This window comes from Tachyglossus aculeatus, chromosome 4, assembly GCF_015852505.1.
Source record: "Tachyglossus aculeatus isolate mTacAcu1 chromosome 4, mTacAcu1.pri, whole genome shotgun sequence".
Classification (NCBI taxonomy): Eukaryota; Metazoa; Chordata; class Mammalia; order Monotremata; family Tachyglossidae; genus Tachyglossus; species Tachyglossus aculeatus.
In genome coordinates, this window is record NC_052069.1 from 84,425,108 (window position 1) to 84,451,223 (window position 26,116).

General features: G+C 41.4%; 1 protein-coding gene across 2 annotated transcripts in view; it reads right to left on the reverse strand.

Moving 5' to 3' along the window:
• VPS13B (vacuolar protein sorting 13 homolog B) overlaps positions 1 to 26,116 on the reverse strand; it is a 1,018,523-nt gene that overhangs the window by 458,328 nt on the left and 534,079 nt on the right. Inside the window, exons 25-28 of one of the 2 annotated variants that reach the window (XM_038744561.1) lie at positions 13,189 to 13,360; positions 12,439 to 12,553; positions 9,770 to 9,911; positions 3,422 to 3,833 (exon numbers count right to left, since the gene is read on the reverse strand). In XM_038744561.1, the coding sequence (XP_038600489.1) occupies positions 3,422 to 3,833; positions 9,770 to 9,911; positions 12,439 to 12,553; positions 13,189 to 13,360 (841 nt within the window). Of the gene's footprint in view, positions 1 to 3,421; positions 3,834 to 9,769; positions 9,912 to 10,483; positions 10,551 to 12,438; positions 12,554 to 13,188; positions 13,361 to 26,116 lie in introns of both variants that reach the window. The other variant, XM_038744562.1, reaches the window with a different exon arrangement.

Below are 26,116 nucleotides of genomic sequence, written 5' to 3' on the forward strand. Positions count from 1 at the left end.
ACGCCCTGCTTTCTCCTTCCCTCATCAAACCTGCCAAACTACATCCCTCTCCACCTTCAAAGACCTCCTAAAAAGCAACTTTTTTTTTAAAAAAAAAAGCATTCCACAGTGAATCCTCACCAACCTGGGAGTCCTCTGACCTGGGTTCTAATAATAATGACAATAATAACAATAATAATAATAATAATAATAATAATAATAATAATAATAATAATGTTGGTATTAGTTAAGCACTTACTATGTGCCAAGCACTGTTCTAAGCACTGAGGGCATATAAGTTAATCAAGGTTGTCCCACTGGGGGGCTCACAGTCTTAATCCCCATTTTACAGATGAGGTCACTGATGCTCAGAAGTGAAGTGACTTGCCCAAAGTCACACAGCTGACAAGTGGCGGAGCTAGGATTAGAACCCATGACCTCTGACTCCCAAGAGGCTCTTTCCACTGAGCCACGCTGCTTCTCAATCTCTCAACTCTGCTTCTAATCCCGCCTCCACCACTGTCCCCTGTGTGACCTTGGGCAAATCACTTAATTTCTCTGGGTCTCAGTTCCCTTATTAAGTGGGGATTTGATCCCTGTTCTCTCAACTCCTCAGACTGTGAGCCCCAAGGAAACAAGGAATTACGTATGATCTGCATATACTGTATCAACCCTAGCACTTACTATGGTGCTTAACTCATAGTAAACATGAGTAAACATTATAGTAAACATCACAAATGTTTAATATAGAGAAGCAGCGTGGCTCAATGGAAAGAGCATAGGCTTTGGAGTCAGAGGTCATGGGTTCAAATCCCGACTCCGCCACTTGTCAGCTGTGTGACTTTGGGCAAGTCACTTAACTTCTCTGTGCCTCAGTTGCCTCATCTGTAAAATGGGGATGAAGACTGGGAGCCCCCCGTGGGACAACCTGATCACCTCGTAACCTCCCCACGCTTAGAACAGTGCTTTACACAGAATGAATAAATACGACTGACTGAATGAATGACTCAATGAATGAATTTACTATTCTATTTATTTTGTCTTGTTAATATGTTTTGTTTTGTTGTCTGTCCCCCCCTTCTAGACTGTAAGCCCACTGTTGGGTAGGGACCGTCTATATGTCGGCAACTTGTACTTCCCAAGCTCTTAGTACAGTGCTCTGCACACAGTAAGTGCTCAATAAATACGACTGAATGAATGAATAGTAAGCGCCTAATAAATGCCATGAAAAAAAATGTCACAATTCATTCCATAGTATTTATTGAGCACTTACTGTGCGCAGAACACTGTACTAAGCACTTGGGAAAGTACAATACAACTTGGACATGTCACCCTATTAACTCTGTCATATGCATATCTGTTTTCAGATGTTATATTTATTTTCCCACTTTTGTCTTCATCATTTATACTTACTCTCTTACACTTGCTTCTATTCTGTTCTAGATTAAAAGTGCCTCCAGGACAGAGATCAGGTCTTCTATGTCTATCTAATGTTGCCACGTATCTAAAGACTGATGCTGCTGCTGACGGTAATGATTGTAGATACTGGTAAGAACTTCTCTGTGCCTCAGTTATCTCATCTGTAAAATGGGGATTAGGACTGTGAGCCCCCCGGGGGACAACCTGATCACCATGTAACCTCCCCAAGGCTTAGAACTGTGCTTTGCACGTAGTAAGCGCTTAATAAATGCCATTATTATTGTTATTAAAATATTTTTTCTCCTGACTCGTTTACTCAATACCACACCAATAATGCCTTGGGAAGCAGCTTGGCCTACTGGCTAGTGCCCGCATCTAGGAGTCAGAAGGTCATGGGTTCTAATCCAAGCCCCACCACTCCTCTGCTGTGTGAGCTTGGGCAAGTCACTTCACTTCTCTGGGCCTCAGTTCCCTCACCTGTAAAATGGGGATTAAGACTGTGAGCCCTGGGTTGGACAGGGACTGTGTCCAAACTGATTATCTTGTATCTATCCCAGCACTTACAACAGTGCCTGGCACATTCATTCACTCATTCAATTGTACTTATTGAGTGCTTACTGTGTGCAGAGCACTGTACTCAGCGCTTGGAAAGTACACTTCGGCAACAGATAGAGACAATCCCTACCCAACAACGGGCTCACAGTCTAGAAGATAGTAAGAGTTTAACAAATACTATAATAATTATTATTATCCGACTGTGGTATTTTAGAGGACAATACATGGGGTGAAGCAAATATATTTTCTCACAAGTGCAAACGGCACAATTCACCTTTTTTTCAGGTGGAAGAGGTTGTGGGGAAGTTGGGAAGTGTAGGGAGTTGGAGGACCAGTGTCATCCTAGAAGCTCCAGTATTAGACTGTGAGCCCATTGTTGGGTAGGGACCGTCTCTATATGTTGCCGATTTGTACTTCCCAAGCGCTTAGTGCAGGGCTCTGCACACAGTAAGCGCTCAATAAATACTATTGAATGAATGAATGAAGTATTCTTTGGCAAAAGTTCTCAATCAGACACGATTGAGAGTACTTCAAAGTAAGAAAAGCTTTATGGTAACAGCAGTTGTGGCAGCAACAACAGCTTCTGTTTGCTTCATTCATTCATTAATTCATTCAATCGTATTTATTGAGCGCTTACTGTGTGCAGAGCACTGTACTAAATGCTTGGGAAGAACAAGTTGGCAACATATAGAGACGGTCCCTACCCAACAACGGGCTCACAGTCTAGAGGGCTTCTGAACTGCTTCTTACTGAGCTCTCCAAGAGCTCAGCAAGAACTCCAGGGAGCTCAAAACATTGACAGAGAATTGCACAAGTTCTATAAGTTCTATAAGTGATTCTTTTAGACTGTGAGCCCACTGTTGGGTAGGGACTGTCTCTATATGTTGCCAATTTGTACTTCCCAAGCGCTTAGTACAGTGCTCTGCACATAGTAAGCACTCAATAAATACGATTGATGATGATGATGATTGAAAAGTCCTGTCCCTTGGCTACTCCACAGATGGAAAGCGAACAAGGAATTCTCTACCTTCATATCATTTGAGGAGGTACCGTCTCTTTCAAAATGATGGATAAATTGCTTCATAATGGTATACGCCTCAACTCCTGTGATCAGGAGAACTGGGTTCCTTACACAAATTGCCCACATTATTTCTATAATTGTTATCATCCTCCTAAGCTTTCTACTTCTGGGCCTTGGAGTCCAAGAGGTCCAGAAATTGACTCTAAGTGCAAATCTCATTTGAGCCCGTTGTTGGGTAGGGAGCGTCTCTATATGTTGCCAACTTGTACTTCCCAAGCGCTTAGTACAGTGCTCTGCACACAGTAAGCGCTCCATAAATACGATTGAATGAATGAAATAGTCAATCACCGAAACATTCATGCAGTTACTTTCCCCAGAATACCCTAAAAAGGTGCCACAGGAAAGCATTCAAAAGCCATGCATAGTAACAAACTGAAGGTACAGTACCTTTAATAGTACGTTGACTTTCTTCAGTTTTGGGGAAAAAAACTCTGATTACACTCGTGTTGATATAAATCAACGGTAAACTGCGGGAGGTGAGAGTGTGAGTCCTCATCGGCTGACCAGAAGACTTCCTCTTCTCCTTTTGTGTCCGGGGGAGCTTCGCTTGAAATATATTTGCAATTGCACTGAGCAAGGGAAAATACAGAACAACATCAAACGCTTGGGCTGAAAGAAGTATCTCGTGAAGGAAATGAGGAGAACCATCCGTTAGGCCTTCGGATAACTTGTGGAAACTTCTTCGTTCACTTCGTGATGTTAACTTGTGCCTGACATTTTTAGTTACAGCTTTTGTATATGTAAGAGAGAGAAATCCATGCTGCTGCTGATGTGAGCCATCTAAAAGTTTTGTGGTGCTCTGTTCCAAGAAAAGGAAATTACAAGAAATATTTTGTTATGAAGAGACAAATAAACATCTTAAAGAGAAAACATTGTGATTATCCTCTACACTTTTCTCACTTTAATGCATTCATTTATCATAATTAGCTCACTAGGCCTATTCTTTCTGTTAGAAATGCTTTTGAGCCAGGTAATAAAGGCCTGTTGATTGTGCGTGATACACATTTCCTGTACATGCAGTACTACTAACCGGCATTCATAATTTGCAAGATGCAGATTGTGAAGTCTTTGAAGGAAAGATTTTACTATACAATAAAGGCTTATATTCCCTGCCCACAAAAAAAGCTTACAGTATCTGCTAACTCTGCTGTATTGTACTCTCCTAAGCACTTGGTATAATCGTCTGCACAGAGTAAGCGCTCACTAAATACCACTGATTGACTGTTGACTTTAACAAAAACAACCAAACAGATGCTTACTGAACTCTTTTCTAGAGATTAGCACCCTTTTAAACGTTGTTTTTTGTGACCATGGGGCAGGAAGCAAATGAAGCCTCGTAGGTTATTTTTCCAAGTGAACTTTTGATAATGCAATAAAGAAGGGCTTAACTTAAACAGGATCTCCCAGGATCTGGGATGCAATAACTTTCAAGGGGCCATGATGTTTGTTAAGATGAAGTAACACTGACTGACAAATCAAAGAGTCTGCTTTAGTATTATTTTGCACATCAGTAAAACCCTGATTTTGGTACGGTGCTAGGATAACATAAGGCCAAAAAATCAACAAACTACTTTGTTTCTTAAAATTCTATTCCTTTCAACTTTTCATTCTGTGAATCTAGGCTGTCCACAACCCTTGTCTTTAAAATACTTTTTACAAAACATAATTTTCAATAAGGACTTATGAAGAACATCAATTACAATTCCTTCAAGTATAATCATTTTTCTGTATTCCATTAAACACACAGAGTTTGGCTCTGGGTGGACAAAATCTCTACATTTTGAAGGATTTCCGGGACAAAAAAATAAAAGGCTATGGTAATGGCAGTGTTTATTTCTAAAACCCTTACTATTAATGAACAAAATTATAGAAAATATGAAGAAACTTCACTAGCTTTTATGAAACGAAATATTTTAAAATATACATTATAACATTTATTTTGGCAGAACCTATACCTAGTTGATAAGATGCCAATTAATTGCTAAAGCAGCATTAAGAATGCCACCACATTCTTAAATGTTGAATAAAGCTCTTTCAACATTTCTGTATCTTATTTCATAAAGATATTTTTTAAGATAAGAGTACACACTTTATTCAGAGTTGTTAGTATTTTACCCTTTTTAATTTTGGAATGTTGAAAGAACATATGGTAAAGAAAACAGGGTAATCAAGAAGGATTTAGTCATTAGTAAACAAGTTTTCTTTTTCGGAAGCAGAAGTTGAAGAAAAAAAACAAACAAAAGTAGGAGATTGTATTACACCAACATTAACATGGAAAAAAAATCAACCCAAACAGAACTTCCATTAACATGAGCGCTGTGTTTCACAGCCAACACGTCTAATGCTAGAGAGACAATATGCCTGGGATTTTGGAAAACACATTTCAAAACACAAACTATTTTTATTTCTGCCTTAAAATCCAATGTTTATAAATGTAAACTACATACACATGTTATACTCTTGTGCACTAAACCCAAGAATAAAGGGATTTATTAATGCTTTACTAATTTCTTTAAGTAAACTGCAAGGCATGCTATCCCTACCTATTGTTTAATCAAACAAAAAAAGACCAAAAAAAAAAAAATCCTAATGAGTTACATCTGATGACTGAACTTGCTGGTTGGGATATTCTGAAAGTCATTAAAAATCCAAGAAAATGGTTTGGTAGTACCAATTTGCACGTGACATTGGCTGTAAATCTACTGGGTGGGCGGTGAGATTATAATGATATTTAAGTGTTTACTGTGTGTCAAGCGCTGGGGCAGATACAATTAATCTTCTAATAAGAATAATAATGATGATGGTATTTGTTAAGTGCTCACTACATGCAAAGCACTGTTCTAAGCGCTGGGGGGATATAAGGTGATCAGGTTATCCCACGTGGGGCTCACAGTCTTAATCCCCATTTTACAGATGAGGGAACTGAGGCACAGAAAAGCTAAGTGACTTGCCCAAAGTCACACAGCTGGCAACTGGCAGAGGCAGGATTTGAACCCACAACTTCTGACTCCAAAGCCAGAGCCTCTGGCTCTTTCCACTGAGCCACGCTGCTTCTAGACTGTGATCCCATTATTGGGTAGGGACCGTCTCTATATGTTGCCAACTTGTACTTCCCATGCGCTTAGTACAGTACTCTGCACACAGTAAGCACTCAATAAATGCAACAATGAATTAATGAATGAATTAATCAGGTGGGTCACACTCCCTGCCCCACACAATGCTCACTGTCTAAATGGGAGGGAGAACTGGTACTGAATCTCCATTTTACTGAAACTGAGGCACAGATAATTTAAGGGACTTAGCCCAAAGTAACACAGCAGGCAAATGGTGCAAGTGGTGGAACAGGGACTAGAACCCTGGTTCTCTGACTCTCAGGACTATAATCTTTTTCTAAAATTTCCAATCAATCAATCAATGCTATTTTTTGTTTACCACGTGTAAAGCACTGTACTAAGCCCTTGGAAGAATACAATACTCCAGTGTTGGTAGATACAATCCCTGCACACAAGGAGCTAATCTAGAAGGGCACACAAACATTGAAATAAATTACAGCTAGGGTTCAGATTATGCACACAACTACTGGGGGTCAAGCGGTGGGGTTTATATCAAAGTGCTTAAGGAGCATAGAGCCAATTGCCTAGGCGATGCAGAAAGGAGGGCGAATCAGGAAAATAAGGCTTACTCAGCCTCTTGGAGGAGATGTGATTTTAGTCGGGCTGTGACGATGGGGAGAGTGGTCTGACATTCATGGGAGTGCGGGAGTTCCCGGTCAGAGGAAGGACGTGGATAAGGGGTCGGTGGTGAGAAAGGTGGGATCAAGTACAGTGTGGCTTAATGGAAAAGCACGGGTTTGGGAGTCAGAGGTCGTGGGTTCTAATCCTGACTCCGCCACCTGTCAGCTGTGTGACTTTGGGCATTGTCACTTAACTTCTCCGGGCCTTAGTTACCTCATCTGTAAAATGTAACAATAATAATAATAATGGTATTTGTTAAGCGTTTACATGGGACTCACAGTCTTAGTCCCCATTTTACAGGTGAGGTAACTGAGGCACAGAGAAGTTAAATCACTTCCCCAGAGTCACAAAGCTGACAAGTGGCAGAGCCGGAATTCAAACCCATGATCTCTGACTCCCAAGCCTGTGCTCTTTCCACTAAGCCACGCTGATTAAGACTGTGAGCCCAAAGTGGGACAATCTGATGACCTTGTATCTATCCCAGCGCTTAGAACACTGCTTGAACAGTGCATATTCATAACTCTATTTATTTATTTATTTATTTTACTTGTACATATCTATTCTATTTATTTTATTTTGTTAATTTCTTTTATTTTGTTAATATGTTTGGTTTTGTTCTCTGTCTCCCCCTTCTAGACTGTGAGCCCATTGTTGGGTAGGGACTGTTTCTATATGTTGCCAACTTGTACTTCCCAAGCGCTTAGTATAGTGCTCTGCACACAGTAAGCGCTCAATAAATACGATTGATTGATTGGTACATAGTAAGCACTTTACAAATACCATCAGTATTATTATTATTAGTAGTAGTAGTAATATACTACTAATATAATATTACTAATATACTACTATTATTACTAATAATAATAATGGCATTTATTAAGTGCTTACTATGTGCAAAGCACTGTTCTATGTGCTGGGGAGGTTGCAAGGTGATCAGGTTGTCCCATGGGAGGGCTCACAGTCTTAATCCCCATTTTACAGATGATGGAATTGAGGCACAGAGAAGCTAAGTGACTTGCCCAAAGTCACACAGCTGACAATTGGCGGAGCTGGGATTTGAATCCATGACCTCTGACTCCAAAGCCCGGGCTCTTTCCACTGAGCCACGCTGCTTCTCTAACTGCTTCTCTATTAGCACTAGAGGAGTAAAGTGTATAGCCTGGGTTGTAATAATCAATCAGTGGTATTTATTGAGAGCTTACACCATTAGCAGGAGATCAGTGATGTACAATTGAAGGGAGAGAGCTAATTGAGCTCCTTAAAACTGATGGTAAGTAGTTTCTGTTTGACAAAGGGATGGGTGGACGGGCACTGGAGGTTTCTGAGGACTGGGGAGACACGAACTGAATGAATGCTTTAGAAAAATGATTTGGGAGTCAGAGTGAAGGGAAGTGCACTGGAGTGGGGAGAGATCGGAGACAGGGAGGTCAGTGAGGAGGCTGACAAAGAAGTTGAGGAAGGCTATGGTAAGTGCTTGGAGCAGCATAGTACCAGTTTGGGTGATGGAGAGGAAGGGGTGGATTCAACAGATGATATGAAGGTAGAACTGACCAGCTTTCATGACAGACCGAATATGTGGGTTAAATGAGAAAGATGAATCAAGAATAATGCCAAGATGATGGACTTCTGATACAGGATGGTGGTGCTGCCTATAATAATAATAATTGGCATTTGTTAAGCGCTTACTATGTGCAAAGCACTGTTCTAAGCGCTGGGGAGGATACAGGGTGATCAGGTTGTCCCACGTGGGGCTCACAGTCTTAATCCCCATTTTACAGATGAGGTAACTGAGGCCCAGAGAAGTTAAGTGACTTGCCCAAGATCACACAGCAGACATGTGGCGGAGTCGGGATTCGAACCCACGACATCCGACTCCAAAGCCCGTGCTCTTTCCACTGAGCCACGCTGCTTCTCTAGTAATATGAAAGTCTAGGAATGGACAGGGTTGGAGTGGAAAGATGAGGCGCTCTGTTAACATTTATTGAACAATCTCTGTGTTTTTCAACTTGCGCCTTTTAAGTATGAACAGGTTGCAAAGCTGCATTTCTAAAAAAAAAAAAGTCTTGGCAGTACCAACACCCATTCAATATCCACATCCAGAGGGAAAAAAAAAAGAATATTGGGTATTTAAAACAAAACAGAATTAATTCTATTTAGAGTGTGTGTGTGTGTGTGTGCGTTCACACGTACAAATCCTCTATAAAAACGTTATGATGATGATGGTATTTGTTAAGGGCTTACTACGTGCCAAGCACTGTAGGACATACAAGGTAATCAGGTTGCTCCACGTGGGGCTCACAGTCTTAATCCCCATTTTACAGATGAGGTAACTGAGGCACAGAGAAGTAACGTCCAAAAGTCACACAGCTGTTAAGTGGCAGAACTTTCCACTAGGCCACACTGCTTCTCTTAAATGCATCTGGAGGATGGGAACATGGAGGATGGGAACATGAAGGGTGGCTTCCAGGCACCTGAGACCGCTCACTCCCCATCACGGCCTACCACACACTGAGCAACTATCCAAGTGGAGTATTTATTTATTGTGAGAGCTCCTCTTCCAGCTGGCTCCTCACTGACTCCAGGAGTCACGGTGGGTCTCTCGGTTTCAACTGTCCCCAAATCTGGTAAAGCAAGGCTACAGCCTTCACCTCTACCACCCCAACTCCAGGAAAAGATGATTGCCCTCCTAGACACAGGTTTCTGGCGCTCAAGATATTCTTAATTGAAACACTTGGCTCTCAGAGTCATTGGCATATAACAGGTCCATCAACCTAATGAAGAGTGGCCAAAAACGGGTACTTCCTTAAGCATGTGTCCATTATGACTGTTTAATGACAAAAGGGAAAGAAGGCAACAGGATTCAGCGTCAACGTAAACCTGCCTATGGATGAAATTGTATCACTTGGGATGACAGAGCGCTCTTTAGCACGGGGAATTCAATTCCCTTGTCTGGCTTCGGTTAATGGAAGTTCTGTTGCATAATTTTAAAATGGTTTCTTACAGAAGGAAAGAAGCCAGAGAAATTACTGAAAGGGTCCTGCTTGCTGACGGGTCGAACCAACAAGGTGCGTCTATTCAGCTTGTCAGTACAGGATAGGAAGACACCTCCATATTGCCCCAGAGACCAACACTCTTCCCCAAGGCTTGAGGTGGTGAACAGGAAGAGAGAGGGTGGAGAGACAAAAAGCAATGAAAAGCCATAAGCAAAATCAATTTGGATTTACAATTCTGCTTTAAAGTCTGCGTAGTCCTGAGCGGCTGCATGATACAGCCTGGGCCTGGACCTTTCTCTGTAAAACCATGGTTAATGGATTTTGTCTTTTAAATCAATTTTATCTTTCAGCAATAGCTCAGGGATAAGGAATTACACAGGATAGTTTTGGGGCATTTAGACTGCAGAATTCAAAAATAGATTAAATTAAAGCAACCCTGTCTTATCTTTTAGCTTTTTGTTCGGTACACAGGGAGGTGATGATTAAAATGAATGAATTTCAGACAGAAACAATTCAACTTCAAAAGGAAACTCATTTTACCTCTCTACCTCACAGCAGACTGCAAACCCATTTCAGTCTGCTGTGAGGTAAAGAGGTAAAAGGAGTCTACTTGGTACGATAAATCCTGTAAGCATCCTACCTGTTGCATCCAAGAACAAAGACAGACAGTTTGGTTAACAATACAGAGTTACCAAAAATTGTATTTACTAAGTGAGTCTCACCACAAGTTTTTCTTTGCATTGCAGAAATATTCCTTCAAAATGTCCTGATTGCCAGCCTTCCCCTGGCCTGGAAAACATAATGTTCACCTTATCTATTCTATGCAATTTGTTTGAGTTCACATCATTTAGACATTTTTCCTCTGAACTTAAAATAGTTATTATGCAAACAATTAGTATTCTTAATTGAAAGATAGTTTTGACAATGTAAACAAGGTAATTACAACGACCATATTTTCAAAGAAGCAATCAACACTTTACTAAAGACATAGGATCTTCAATAGTTCTAAAAAGTGTCTAAGGATAAACAAGCAAATGAAATTATTTTGATGAAAGGAAAAACCTCATTAGGAATGAACCAAAGTAAATATTTGCTGAGAATGACTTTTAACACAGTACCACCAATTACATTCTGAATGGTGAATTGAGAAATCATACTGTAATAAACTTTCATCTTCTGAATAAAAAAGTCACCATGTTTTATAATTATATTTATGAGTGCTTTACTAACATAAAATGGTGTATGTCAATGTGAGTGATGAACAGTAAAAATACAAATTAATCCTTTCCAGAACTGGATATTTTTAAACTCCAAAAGGCCAAGCCATAAACTATTCATTCAGTGCATATGCTTGCTCCATTAAGAAATTAACCGGTGTTAGAATATTAAATTATTCTATTTAAAATGATCAGAAACAAAGAGTTTCAATACAACTTCTAAAAAAGTATTCTATTGCTTTTCCTTGGAGAAAAATTCATTAGGAAACTACTATGGAATTTCCAAATAACGATATGATTCCCACACTAACACTGCATTTTTTACTCTATCCCCTTAGGTCTCACAAAACAGTGGGAGTGAGTCACAATTTTGATGGAAAATTTACAAAGGAAAACTTGGAGCTGCTCTTGCTGTGAATAACTTTCAGTGGTCTCATACCTACAACTATGATACAAAGGAACTTTATTTTTCTGACTAAACTGCAAAAATGGAGAAGGAAAATAGGAGACTGGGCTACGAAAATGGAAGGAAGGGGATAGAATGAAGAAGTGGGAGGAAGAAATCAATCAATAGTATTTATTGACTGTTTATAAAAATGAGAGGAGGCTTTTAGGAGAAACTAATGAAATGGAGAGAAGAAAAGCAGAGACAAAAGCTCTAGGCTGTAAGCTCTTTGTGGGCAGGGATCGATCGTGTCCTCCAAATCTGTTGTACTGTATTTTTCGAAGTGCTTACTATAGTGCTCTGCACACAGTAAACACTCAATAAACCCCATTGATTGATTGAAAGAGGAAGGGATAGAAGGGTGTGGGTGTAGAGGAAAGAACAAGTGAAGGGGAAAGTTTCCATTACAGAAGTCTCTAGGCTGTGACTTGGAGAGTGGAGGGTAAAGGAACTGGAATGACATTAGGAATGTTTTAAAGAGCCCGGTGTGTTTTGTCCCAAGTGAGGCAATACGCTCCACAGTAACTGACTGGAAAATAATTAACATTATCTTAGTACACTTTCTCCAGCACAAGTGCCTGAAGACCGCTAATGGAGATTAACTATTGTTCCCTGGAGTGCCACTTCATAAAGAGTACTTGGGTTGAGAAGAAAAGACCCAAGTGCGAGAGCAATCATATTTATTTTCTGAGGAAATTCCTATAAGCATTTAACATGATGCATTATTCGGGATGGCAACATGGCACAGGTTCTTTTTTAAATAGACCACCCTGTTTTCTACAACAAAGCTTACAGAGCAATTACATTTCACAATCAGGCAATATACAAAGAATAATGAACTGAAAACTACTCTGGGAGCAAGCCGATTTGTAAATCGTTGTAGAAACAGTGATCATTACGCTAGTGTCATTATTTATACATTTTTCTTTATTCAAAAGAAAAAAAGTACTTTACAAAAACCCAATCTTTTCATTTCACTCTTGGCCACCAAGAGAGTAATACGATCCAAGTTTACCTGCTTCTGTAGTGATCTATGTTGAAGCTTTCTATTTTACATTTGACTTTGGTATACACGTCCTGGACATCAACTGAGGCACTGAGATCTTCTAGTTCAGTAACCATGCAGATTTCTAAAATAAGAAGTAAAACCTGAGCATAAATATCCATGTCCCACAGTCAAGCTTATAAGGACAAAAAGTCCTCATCTAAATCTTGGGGTCAAACGGCGATCTCTCAAAATTTTCCTGTCATTGCCAAAGGATTGTTTCTGACCACACACCCGGGCATAGAAAATGCCATCCCTAAGCAATATGTTAAATTCCATCCAATTCAGTGCTCCACTTCGAAGAACGGCAATGGGATGACTGCTGCTCAGTAGATATTACTGACTAACTGGAGGAAAGGTGTGATAATTATCTTCCTTGACACTGATGCTTCAAAGTGATTTTCCTGTGATTCTAAAATTTATCAAAGTATTTGTTAAAGCTAACTGAATAATAACCATTATAGCACTTATTAAGTGCTTACTAAGCTCCGAGCACTGAACTAAGCACTGTGGTAGATAGACATTGAAAAGGTTACCTACAGTCCCTGTCCCACAGTGGATCTCACAATCTAGAGGAGATCAAGAACAGGTCTTTAATCCCCATTCTACAGATTAGGAAACTGAGTCAGTCAATCGTATTCACTGAGCGCTTACTATGTTCTAATTCCTTTATTTTAAAAAGGAAATAATTAGTAATAGAGAAGCAAATTGGACCTGTACCTGTGCCTTTGTTTCCAGGGTCTGGAGCGAACAATTTTATAGTAATTTTTGGCAGCACCCACTGCATCCACAGGCTCACACGTCCACTTGACACACCAATGTTACTTGTAGTTTGCTCCAAGGTAACAGAGTCGGAAAATGGTGACTCATCTCCGGCTTGTAGAGAGTCCCCCTTGAGAAGAAAACAAAACAAACCGTAACTGAAAAGATCCCATCATCATCCTGTGACAGTAACCCGATGGAATTTCTCCATGAGTTAACGCCATACCTTGGCTCGCATGCATATAGAGCACATGACTGTAAATTCTCCTGCTGGACTGTAAGCTCTTTGAGGGCAGGGGATCATGTCTGCCAACTCTATTATTCTATACCTCCCCCCCCAATCACTTCGCACAGTAAGTGCTCAGTAAGTAATACCATTGATTTAGTCATTAACAATAGAAAAAAACAACTGATACACTATCAGTGGCTTTGGACCCCACTAGAGTTTATATTTTCTTGCTGACAGCTTCCCCTTCTAATAACAGTAATTACTGTATTTGTTAAGCGCTTACTACAGGAAGTAGTGCGGCTTAGTGGAAAGAGCACGGGCTTGGGAGTCAGAGGACATGGGTTCTAATTCCACCTCTGCCACTTGTCTGCTGTGTGACCTTGTGCAAGTCACTTAACTTCTCTGTGCCTCAGTTGCCTCATCTGTAAAATGAGGATTAAGACTGTGAGCCCCACATGGGACAACCTGATTACCCTGTATCTACCCTAGTGCTTAGAAAAGTGCTTGGCACATAGTAAGTGTTTAACAGATACCATTATTATTATTATTATTATTATTATTATTCTTATTCTTATGTGCCAGGCACTGTACTAAGCTCTGGAATGGACACAAGCAAATCAGGTTGGACACAGTCCCTGTTCTGCACAGGGCTCACTTTCTGCTACCAACAACAAGTTGGATTTATTTCCTGAACATTTAGAGGTCCAGGTTGAGGACATGGCAAACAACTCTATTTCTCTCTTTCCAAATTAATTAGTGCAGCCTCAACTTATTGGAACATTCATTCACTTATTCAATCGTATTTATTGAGCGCTTACTGTGTGCAGAGCACTATACTAATTGCTTAATAATAATGGTATTTGTTAAGCGCTGACGGTGCGCCAAGCCCTGTTCTAAGCGCCTGGGTAGATACAAGGGAATCAGGTTGTCCCATGTGGGGCTCACAGTTTTCATCCCCATTTTCCGGATGAGGTAAGTGAGGGCACAGAGAAGTTAAGCAGCTTGCCTAAGGTCACACAGCAGACAAGTAGCAGAGGAGGGATTAGAACCCATGTTCTCTGATTCCCAAGCCGGTGCTCTTGCCACTAAGCCATGCTGGCAGTCCCAACACATCCTGAGAGCATACTGGTCCTTCTGCAATCCAATCAATCAATGAGTTGTATTTATTGAACACTTACTGTGTGCAGAGCACTGCAAAATTTGCACCGTGCCAAAGTTTATTTTGATGATATTTTTTAAAGTTTCATTTAATTCCCTGAGTCCATTTTTTTAACTTCATGGAGTCATATTTTGCTTTCTCAGCTGAAAATGATCAAACACTTGTTTTCTTACATTACTCATTCTGCACAGCATGAGCATCTCGCAAAACTAATTCCACCACCCCACACTTGGTCAAAAGAAAATTTGTCCAACCAAAATTAGTGCGCACATTAATCCTCGACCAAACTAACTTCCTTGCCCAAAGTTAATTTTAGAACAGCATTAGTTCTGCACAGCATTTTCAAGCCAAATTACTGTTGTTACCTAATGGAATAGAAATGTAACTCTTTTTCCCATCGACCCATTGACTTTGCCAAAACATATCGGCCGAGTGTGGTGATTTTCAGGAACTTAACTCTTTGTCTGGGGGGGAGCCCCAACTGTCCTTTTGCTTCAGCAAACATTCACTGAGCTCCCCTCGGGTGTTACTGGAAATAATAAAATAGATGTATATTTTATACCTATTCATACCAAATAGGTATTTTATACCCATTTATACTAAACAGGTAATTAAATATTTTCTATAAATATTACTTATTAGCAGCCCTTAATAATAATAATGATAGCATTTATTAAGCGCTTACTATGTGCAAGACACTGTTCTAAGCGCTGGGGAGGTTACAAGGTGATCAGGCTGTCCCACATGGGGCTCACAGTCTTAATCCCCATTTTCCAGATGAGGTAACTGAGGCACAGAGAAGTTAAGTGACTTGCCCAAAGTCACACAGCTGGCAATTGGCAGAGCCAGGATTTGAACCCATGGCCTCTGACTCCAAAGCCCATGCTCTTTCCACTGAGCCACGCTGCTTCTGTAAGCCCTTGACTTAGGAGTTTGTGATTAACAAGGGGAGAAACAAGTTAATGATATGTGCATTTAGTAGGACATTGAGTGTGTGAGTGTGTGTATATGTACGCCACATGATTTGTTTAGCATCACTGCCTCGCCAGATATGGGGCATAAGGACAGCCACGAGCCAGCTCCTTCATCTCCTCCTCCCCATCCTCCCGCCTTACCTCCTTCCCCTCCCCACATTGCCTGTATATATGTTGTATATATTTATTATGCTATTCATTTATTTTATTTGTATGTATTCTATTTATTTTATTTTGTTAATATGTTTTGTTGTCTGCCTCCCCCTTCTAGACTGTGAGCCCGCTGTTGGGTAGGGACCGTCTCTATATGTTGCCAACTTGTACTTCCCAAGCACTTGGTCCAGTGCTCTGCACACAGTAAGCGCTCAATAAATATGATTGATTGAATGAATGAATGAATGAATGTGCTGGTTTCTCTTTTTACCTCCTCTTGCTATTGCTGTTACAGGAGCAGATGCAGGAATCATAGCTACTGGTAGCTGTTCCAGCCAAGATGGTCCACTCCAGTCCACCCTGACACACCTCCTGTGCACCACAGAGGCTCAGGGAATCGGTAATCCTAGACCTGAATTAGGTGGCTAGTCTGAAGAACTCTCCCCAAAGTCAGCTGGCAAATTTCTTTATAGCTGGCTATTATCTACACAAGGGATTAATACACTGGCCCAATGACTAGGGTTACCACTAATTCCAATTGTAACTCCTTTCCAGAAAGTGTTATGCCAGGGTTAACTTCCACAAGGGAGCTTGATTTATATTCCAAAGCAACTGTGCCATTCTTAGTGCTCTTGTAACAACTCTCTGATTTTGATTCTGTTTCTTCCCATAATATGCCAACTTATTGGTCAGAGAAGCAATGGGAAGGACAAAATTGTATGCCTTTTTTTCCCAGCATCTAGCACACTGCTGATCATCATTCCCATCAACCTCAGTAAAGCTTTTAACAACACAATGTGGAAGTGGCAAAGACTTCTGGTAAGCTGCCATTTGCTTAAGAGGGTGATCTTACTCTCTGGTCTCTCTGGTTTAAGTGGTGGGGTTTTTTTGTTCATTTTGGCTTAGTGGAAAGAGCCCGGTCTTGGGAGTCAGAGGTCGTGGGTTCTAATCCCAGCTGTGCCACTCGTCAGCTGTGTGACTATGGACAAGTCACTTAACTTCTCTGTGCCTCAGTTACCTCATCTTTAAAATGGAGATTAAGACTGTGAGCCCCACATGGGACAACCTGATTACCTTGTGTCTACCCCGGTGCTTAGAACAGTGCTTGGCACATAGTAAGCGCTTAACAAATACCATTATTATTACTGCACATTACACATTCGGACAAGTTCACAGTTAAAAGTAAAATGAAATTATCAGTTACATTCCTGCCAAGAAAAGAATGAAGACTATTGCAGTACGCTCATTGTGGGCAGGAAATGTGTTTGCTTATCATTGTATTGTACTCTCCCAAGCACTTAGTACAGTGCTCTGAACACCGTGAGCGCTCAATACATATTCATTCATTCATTCAATTGTATTTATTGAGCGCTTACTGTGTGCAGAGCACTGTACTAAGCGCTTGGGAACTACAAGTTGGAAACATATAGAGACGGTCCCTACCCAACAGCGGGCTCAGAGTCTAGAAGGGGGAGACGGATGACAAAACCAAACATATTAACAAAATGAAATAAATAGAATAAATATGGACAAGTAAAATAGAGTAATAAATATGTACAAACATATATACAGCTTTTTATTATTATTAGTAGTGCTATTAATTCATTCATTCAATCATATTTATTGAGCGCTTACTGTGTGCAGAGCACTGGACTAAGCGCTTGGGAAATCCAAATCGGCAACATCTAGAGATGGCCCTTACCCAACAGCGGGCTCACAGTCTAGAAGAGGGAGACGGACGACAAAACCAGACATATTAACAAAATGAAATAAATAGAATAAATACGGACAAGTAAAATAAATAGAGTAATGAATATGTACAAACATATATACAGCTTTTTACTATTATTAGTAGTGCTATTCATTCATTCATTCAATCATATATACTGAGCGCTTACTGTGTGCAGAGCACTGTACTAAGCGCTTGGGAAGTCCAAGTTGGCAACATCTAGAGATGGTCCTATATATATATATATATATATATATATATATATATATATATACATAATTGAATGAATGGCTGCATATCCACTCTACAGTCTATCCCTCCTAAGGGAGGAAGTAAAGGATTTCAGTCTCTCCTAGCAGCAGCATTAGGCATTGGATCAGGAGGAGACCAAAGGAGAATAACCCACAGCCCTGAATCACCCACAAAGTCCATCTCCTTCACTCTTGTGCTTGGGTCACAGAGCTGCTGGTGGAAATCATGTCAACTTTGTCCACTTCAAGTTCATCCTTGCATGCTTTAAACCTGCCCTCTCCTCAGCCCGGAAAAGCTATTTCTCCAGTCTTACTGACGCTCATGCCTATCCCCCTCACCGGCTGTTCCAGACATTTAAATCCCTCCTCAGGCCCCCTGTCCCCCACACCTCCCTCATTCCTTACCCCCAGTGACCTGGTCACCTACTTACATTATGGGCAGAGAACATGTCTGCTAATTCTCATGTACTATACTCACCCAAGCACTTAGAACAGTATTCTGCACATAGTAAGCACTCAATAAATACCATTGATTAATACTTTGATTGTAAACTCTGACGGTAGGAATCGAGTCTACCAACTCCATTGTATTTATTGAGCACTTACTGCATAAAGAGCATTGCACTAAGTGCTAGTGAGAGTACAATATACCAGAGTTGCTAGACATGTTCCCTGCCCACAAGGTACTTGCAGTCTAGAGGGAAGCATACTGTCTCAAGCGCTTAGCACAGAGCTGTTCACACAGTACACACTTAGACTGGGAGGCCCCCGTGGGATGGACTTTGTCCAACCTGATTAACTTGAATCTATCTCAGTGCTTAGAACAGTGCTTGGCACTCAGCAACCCTTACTGAGAAGCAGCGTGGCTCAGTGGAAAGAACATGGGCTTTGGAGTCAGAGGTCATGGGTTTGAATCCCAGCTCCGCCACGTCTGCTGTGTGACCTTGGGCAAGTCACTTAACTTCTCTGAGCCTCAGTTACCTCATCTGTAAAATGAGGATTAAGACTGTGAGCCCCACATGGGACAACCTGATCACCTTGTATCCCCCCAGTGCTTAGAACAGTGCTTTGCTCATAGTAAGCGCATAACAAATGCCATCATTATTATTATTATTATTAAGTACAATAATAATAATAACAACAATAATCACCATTGATCTGTTGACTGCTGTGTGAGTGTGATCATTTCCTGATTGTAACCACACCAGAAGAAGGCTTCCAAGTGGTAATGTATTTCTCTCTGCTTAAAAGCTATACCTGAGTTAAAAGGGAAACGACGATGAGCTAATGTGGAGTTGTTTTTATGCTAACCCCTTTTCAGTTACCTCCTCCAAGTAAAGTCTTAAGGTGAGCATGTGAGCAACCACATGGTGACTGTTTTCATCTAATTAGAAAACCAAACTTTGCATTCACAGCTTTTAACCTCAATCGATTGTATTTAGTCAACTGTATTTACTGAGATCTTTCTGCGTGCAGAGCTTTGTACAATGTGCTTGGGAGAGTACAACAGAATTGGTAGACATGCTAAATAAAAATCATCCTATAAACTCAGCTTTTGTATTTGTTGTTACTTTTCCAAACTGATAATAGTGATTACATCTTCACTTTGGTCATTTTCTTTCTTGGGAATATGGCTTAGCCAGGATTATCTGGGTCTTCACAGAGCTATAAACTGGATCTTAGCTGGAGTTTCTAAACATGATCATTTCTTGGATGGTTTTGAATATCAGGTGGTCAGTAGCCTGAAAATCTAGGCTTTGGTGCCTACGAGAAGTTCGGCATTGGTACTTCGTTGCGAGGCAGGCACCGTGAGTCTGAGGTTGCTCTCCTCTTCTTTTTGCTCCCCTCACATTCCCTTTCCTCTCTCGTTATCTCACCCATCTCTGTTCTTCACTTTCTCCCCTTCTTAACCTTGTTCACCCCCTCCTCTTCTACATTTCCTTCCTTCTCTTACTGTCAGCCCCCTGCCGCCACACCCCTCAGCCCCCAAAGACTCCATCTGTGTCAGCCCCCTGCCACCATCCCCCGTTCCTGAAGAAGAAGGAAGAGAAGAAAGAGGAGTTGGAAGAGTCGGATGACGACATGGGCTTTGGCCTGTTCAACTAAGCACGCCATGGCATAGTAGAGAGAGCTCAGGCCTGGGTGTCAGTTGGTCATGGGTTCTAATCCCGGCTCTGCCACTTGTCTGCTGTGTGACCTTGGGCAAGTCACTTTACTTCTCTGGGCCTCAGTTCCCTTGTCCGTAAAATGGAGATTGAGACTGTGAGCCCCATGTGGGACCCTCTTCACTGTACCTCGTTCTCGCCTGTCCTGTCATTGACCCCCGGCCCACGTCCTCCCCCGGGCCTGGAATGCCCTACCTCCCCACATCCGCCAAGCTAGCTCTCTTCCTCCCTTCAAAGCCCTACTGAGCGCTCACCTCCTCCAGGAGGCCTTCCCAGACTGAGCCCCCCCTTTATCATCTGCTCCTCCTCCCCTCCCAATTGCCCCTTCTCCCTCCCTCTGCCCTACTCCCTCCCCTCCCCACAGCACTTGCGTATATTTGTACATATTTATTACTCTATTTTATTAATGATGTGTATATATCTATAATTCTATTTATTTTGATAATGATAGCATTTATTAAGCGCTTACTATGTGCAAAGCACTTGATGGTATTGACACCTGTCTACTTGTTCTGTTTTGCTGCCTAACTCCCCTTTCTAGACTGTGAGCCCGTTGTTGGACAGGGACTGTCTCTATATGTTGCTGAACTGTACTTTCCAAGCGCTTAGTATAGTGCTCTGCACACAGTAAGCGCTTAATAAATATGACTGACTGACTGAATGAATGAATGACAGGGACTGTGACCAACCTGATTTGCTTGTATCCACTCCAGTGCTTAGTACAGTGCTTGGCACGGTGTAAGTGCTTAACAAATACCATTATTATCATCAATATGATGATTACCCCTTCCTTTCACTTGTTTTTTTCTCTATTTTCACCTTCTGTATAAGCCTGTAGGATTTTCTCCCTATGCAGTTAAATGCTGAAGATAATCCTGACTTGGACTGTGTCCAACCTGATAAGCCTGTATCTATCCCAATGCCTAGAACAGCGCCTGGTACACAGTAAACCCTTAAAAATACCATTAAAAAAATTATTCTCCTCATGCCCCACTCATTAATACCAGCTCCCTTTTCCTTGCTCTGCTAGATTCCTCCACGTTCCCCTTGTCAATAAATAAGTACGTTTATTGAGCAAACACCATGTGCTTATTTCCTCTCTCACTCCTTTAGCTACCTTCTCTCTTCAACAGGATGGATATCCTGATTGTGGAATACAGGGACAGCATGAGATTTAAAAAATGGAAAAATCATTCTTTGGTGTTTTTTTGTGGTATTTGTTAAGTGCTTACTAAGTGCCAGGCAATGTTCTAAGCACTGGGGCAGATTACAGGAAAATCTGGTTGGACACAGTCCATGTCCCATATGGGGTTTACAATCTTAATCTCCATTTTACAGATGAGGTACCTGAGGCACAGGGAAGTGAAGTGACTTGCCCAAAGTCACACAGCTGACAATTGGGGAGCCGGGATTTGAACTCGTGACCTCTGACTCCAAAGCCCGGGCTCTTTCCACTGGGCCACGCTACTTTAGGTTCTGTCTTGCCAGGGAGCAGAACTACGCATCAGGTGACCAAACAGTTCCTTCACTCTTTAATTTAATTGTCCAAGACACTGGAAGGCCCCAGCAAATGTGGCCAAGCACATCTCTCTGCCAGACGCTGGCCACAAGAAATGGTCACCCTGAAATAGCTACCATTTTCCTATGCCCTACAACCACTCTCTTCCCCTTAGGTATCAGGCACCCTGGGAACAGAAGGGTGGGAGAGATAGGAGGAAGTTCTAGGGTGGGAAAACCAAGCCTCAGCAATGGCTACAATTCATGGACTGGTCACACACATCTTGCCCGCTACAGTGGAGGATGCGTCATAAAACCTTTGCCAATGTCCACCCTAAGTGGCAACTCACTTAAGAGGCAGCTGTGAATTAAAGGATTCAGAAAAAAAAAAAGCATTCCTTCTAGAGGAAAAATAAAATAAAACCACACTCTCAAACTACAGCTTCTACCAGATATGTTTCTCTATCATGCTTGGCCTCTTTCATCTTATTTACGGCTTACCTCACTTACTAGGCACACACTTATCTGCATTCCTCCAGTGGCTCACTCATTTCCTATGTTCAGGAGAAATAACCAATGGTCATTGGCCAGAAACAACATCTCAAAGTGGTGGATGACACCACCCGTCCAAGTCCAACATATTAAAAACTGCTCTGAGGAAGTGTTTTTCTTTTTTTTTTTTAAGAAAATGCTTTTAGGACTTGGCCCCACAAGCTATTAAGGCATCAGTACTCTCACTGTCCATCTCAACAGCACAGGGAACTCATAATTTTATCCTGAAAAACAAAGTAGAGTCAACATTCCATCGTTTAGGAGCTGATTATCAAGTGTGGAGATTATTCATGGTCTTTGCTTCTTTCCCCAACGGCTTTTTGACTATTTCCCTATTCATCAGCACCTCCTCAAGACTCTGGGAAAGGGAGAAATAGAAATATGGACAGTTTCATCACTAAAAAGCCAATAAAATCAAAAGGCTTTCAGGAAAGAGGTTTCAACCACTGGCCAAAACAATGTGATGCATCATCTTGTCTGGAGGTGGTTATATCATCTCTTCTCTTTACTTCGGGAAGAAAAAGAAAGTGGGTTTTTTTTCATAGCAAAACACCACAGAGCACAGCAGAAACTGCAGGAGGAAGGCAACTTTCCAGCCCCTAGCCATAAGCTTCTCCAACTACTCCAGACAACTTTGGCTACTGATCATCATCATCATCATCAATCGTATTTATTGAGCGCTTACTGTGTGCAGAGCACTGTACTAAGCGCTTGGGAAGTACAAGTTGGCAACATATAGAGACAGTCACCACCCAACAGTGGGCTCACAGTCTAAAAGGGGGAGACAGAGAACAAAACCAAACACACTAACAAAATAAAATAAATCAGAAATAAATAGGCGGTGGTTTTGCAGGAACTCAAAAGTCTGCACTGCTTCTTCTCTACCTTCACCACCTCCAGAGATAGCAAGCCAACAGTTAGCAGAATCAGTCAATCACTAGGAATTAATGAATACCTTTAGAGAACTAAAGGTACTCCCCCTGAAGCTTGGGGAGTAAACACATCTCCTCCAGAAAACCTTCGCTGACTAATCTCTCACATCCCCATCCTAGTTTTCCTCCGTCTTGCATCTCTCAGGCCCTTGAGTCTACATCCCCTAAGCACTACAACTACCCCTAAGGTAGTTTATAATAGTTAATAATTGTGGTATTTGTTAAGTGTTCACTATCTGCCAATGGTAGAATGGTACAATGGTACCAGCCGCTGGGGTAGATTTGAGCTAATAAATAAATTACTCATTAACTAATGTCAGACATAATCTCTTTCCCATATTGGACTCAGAGTTTAAGTAGTAGGGGGAAAGTGTACCGAATTTCTATTTTATAGATCAATCAATCATAATCCTTGAGCACTTACTGTGTGCAGAGCACTGTACAACAGAGTTGGTAGACACAATCCCTGCCCACAACGAAGCAGTGTGGCTTAGGTGAAAGTGCACAGGCTTGGGAGTCAGAGGTCATGGGTTCTAATACTAGATCCACCACTTATCAGCTGTGTGACTTTGGGCAAGTCACTTCACTTCTCTGTGCTTCAGTTACCTCATCTGTAAAATGGGGATTAACACTGAGCCCACCCTATGTGGGACAATTTGATTGCCTTGTATCTACCCCAGTGCTTAGAACAGTGCTTGGCACATAGTAAGCGCTTAGCAAATACCATCATTATTATTATTATTATTATTATTATTATTATATTATTATTATTCATGAGCTAATAGTCTGGAGGATGAGAAAACTGAGGCCCCAAGAAATTAAGTAACTTGACCAAGTGCTCTTTCCACTAGTCCAGGTAATGATAATAATAACTGTGGTATTTAATAATTATGGTATTAATTACGTACTTACCATGTGCCAGGCCCTGTACTAAGCACTGGGGAGGATACAAGCTAATTGAGTTGGACACAGTCCCTGTCCCACCCAGGGCTCACAGTCTCAATATTCCAAGCACTGTACTAAGTGCTGGGGGTAGATACGGCTTGTACTTCCTAAGCGCTTTGTACTTCCCAAGCGCTTAGTACAGTGCTCTGCACAGAGTAAGCGCTCAATAAATACGATTGAATGAATGAATACAGGATACTCTCATCCTTCATAGGGCTCATAGTCTAAGTAGGAGGAAGAACAAGTACTGAATCCCTATTTTGCAGTTGAGGGAATTGAGGCACAGAAAAAGAATTACATTTATTTGTTCATTTAATCATATTTACTGAGTGCTTACTGTGTGCATAGGCACTAAGCACTTGGGACAGTACAATACAACAGAGAGACAGAGTCCCTGCCTACAATGAGTTCACAGTCTAGAGCTCAAGTCTACATGACTTGCCCCACGGTCACACGGCACGTAAGTGGAAGAGCCAGGATTAGAACCCAGGGCCTCTTACTCCCAGGCTCATGCTCTTTCCAGGAGGCCAGACTGCTTTCCTTACTCCCCTGTCCCTCACAGCACTTATGTACAGATACACTCATGTACAGATCCTTAAGCTCCGTTGCCTTCCTTATCTGTAATTGACTTCCACATCTTTCTCCCGTAGTAGATTTTTAAGTCCTTGAGGGCAGGAATCCTGTTTACTTACTCTTTAGTTCTCTCCCAAGCTCTTAATACAGCACCCCGAATACAGAAAGCACTTAATAGCATCCCTCTGACTGATTGAGAGACCCAAAGAATTAGTCAACGTGATCCCTGCCCTCAAGCAGTTGACAATCTAGTTGGGAAGAGTTATGGATTCTCCAAACTCCCATAATGTGGCTTCCATTTACACTGCTTTGCGAGCTTCAAGGAGACCAGCCGAAAACAGGCGGTGACAACTAGGAAGGGGGCCTGGGAATGCCATGCCCGCCAGATCTCTATGTGGCACGGGGGACTCAGAGAATTATTCCCCCAGATTGACTCTGGACTCGAACCATCTGGAAAACTGAGGTCCTATGGCATAACACCGAGTACTAGAACAAGAGAGGCGTTCCAAAAGCCCAAGTCCTAAAGCAGACAATAAAAATTTAAGCTGTGGTCAGTTTGCCTTCTTTTCATTAGGTTCTCAGAGCCTAAGCATGCATACATTTAGTCTTCCCCAAGGAGATTATAACAAACAAATAAATAGCTACTGTTCCTCACAATCCCAAGGATGGGAATCTGTAGAGGCAAATGTGCCTCAAAAGAATGAAAATTCAATTTCATAATGCCATTATTTCTATTCTGAAGGAATGCTAGGAAAATTATGGCTTTAAATTTATAACATAAGCATGCGCAGGAAAGAATTTATGCTTCCCTTCCTCACGCAGTTTCAATTTTCCTTTTGGATTTACAACATTTGGTGTGGTGCTGTTAAATATGTTTATGCATTAATTTTCTGCTCCGTTTCCAACTCCACGTCGGGATCAAGCCAGAATCGGAGATGCTGAACTATTTTCCCACACCTCCTCACGCCAAGTCCTAAAATATACAATTTAATTCTTTCACCAATTGTTGCAAATTGACCAAAATACTGAGTTTATTTTCCTAGCTGAATTTATCTTTGTTCATCAGGAAGAGCCAAACACATGAGGCCTTCATCCTTGGCCTGCCTCAAAGCTCAAGGATGATCACAGTATTGGCGGCACTACCGCTCTGCCTTATCAAAATAACTCCAGCCTTCTTGTTCAATCACAGAGCTTCCCCAAGGGCTAAACACTTCTACCGCTGTTTGTACTTAAGTCAACAGAAACAAGTGGCCTGCACTACCTTTGCTCTTGCTATTCCGCTGCAAGGGTGGTAGGAATGATTAACTGTTTCTAAACCCACTACTTAAGCCTCTCAGCTGATGTTTCCCTCTCTCCCACCACCCAGATTGAAATTCAGGAAGCCAGAGCTTTTCTCTCACACAAGTGCAATGCTCCTTATCAACTTGTCAGCATGAAAAGAATTACTCACAGCTTAGAGTATAAATCATCTCGGGATCATATAAACAAATACCTCTCTCACTACTTAATACAAACAATTGCTTGGGAAGGGTTTTTTTATGGTGGGAGGAGTGTGCGGATGGGGAAATTCTTTCACTGCAATACTACTACACTTGAAAGAAACCTTTTAAAATAACCCTTCTGATCCACTAGTGAAGAGTGTTTGAATGATCAAAAAGAAAGAGAAAAAAAATCACCAAAACGCATACAAAGAGGCAGAAATAAAACCAATAGCAGAACAAACCTTC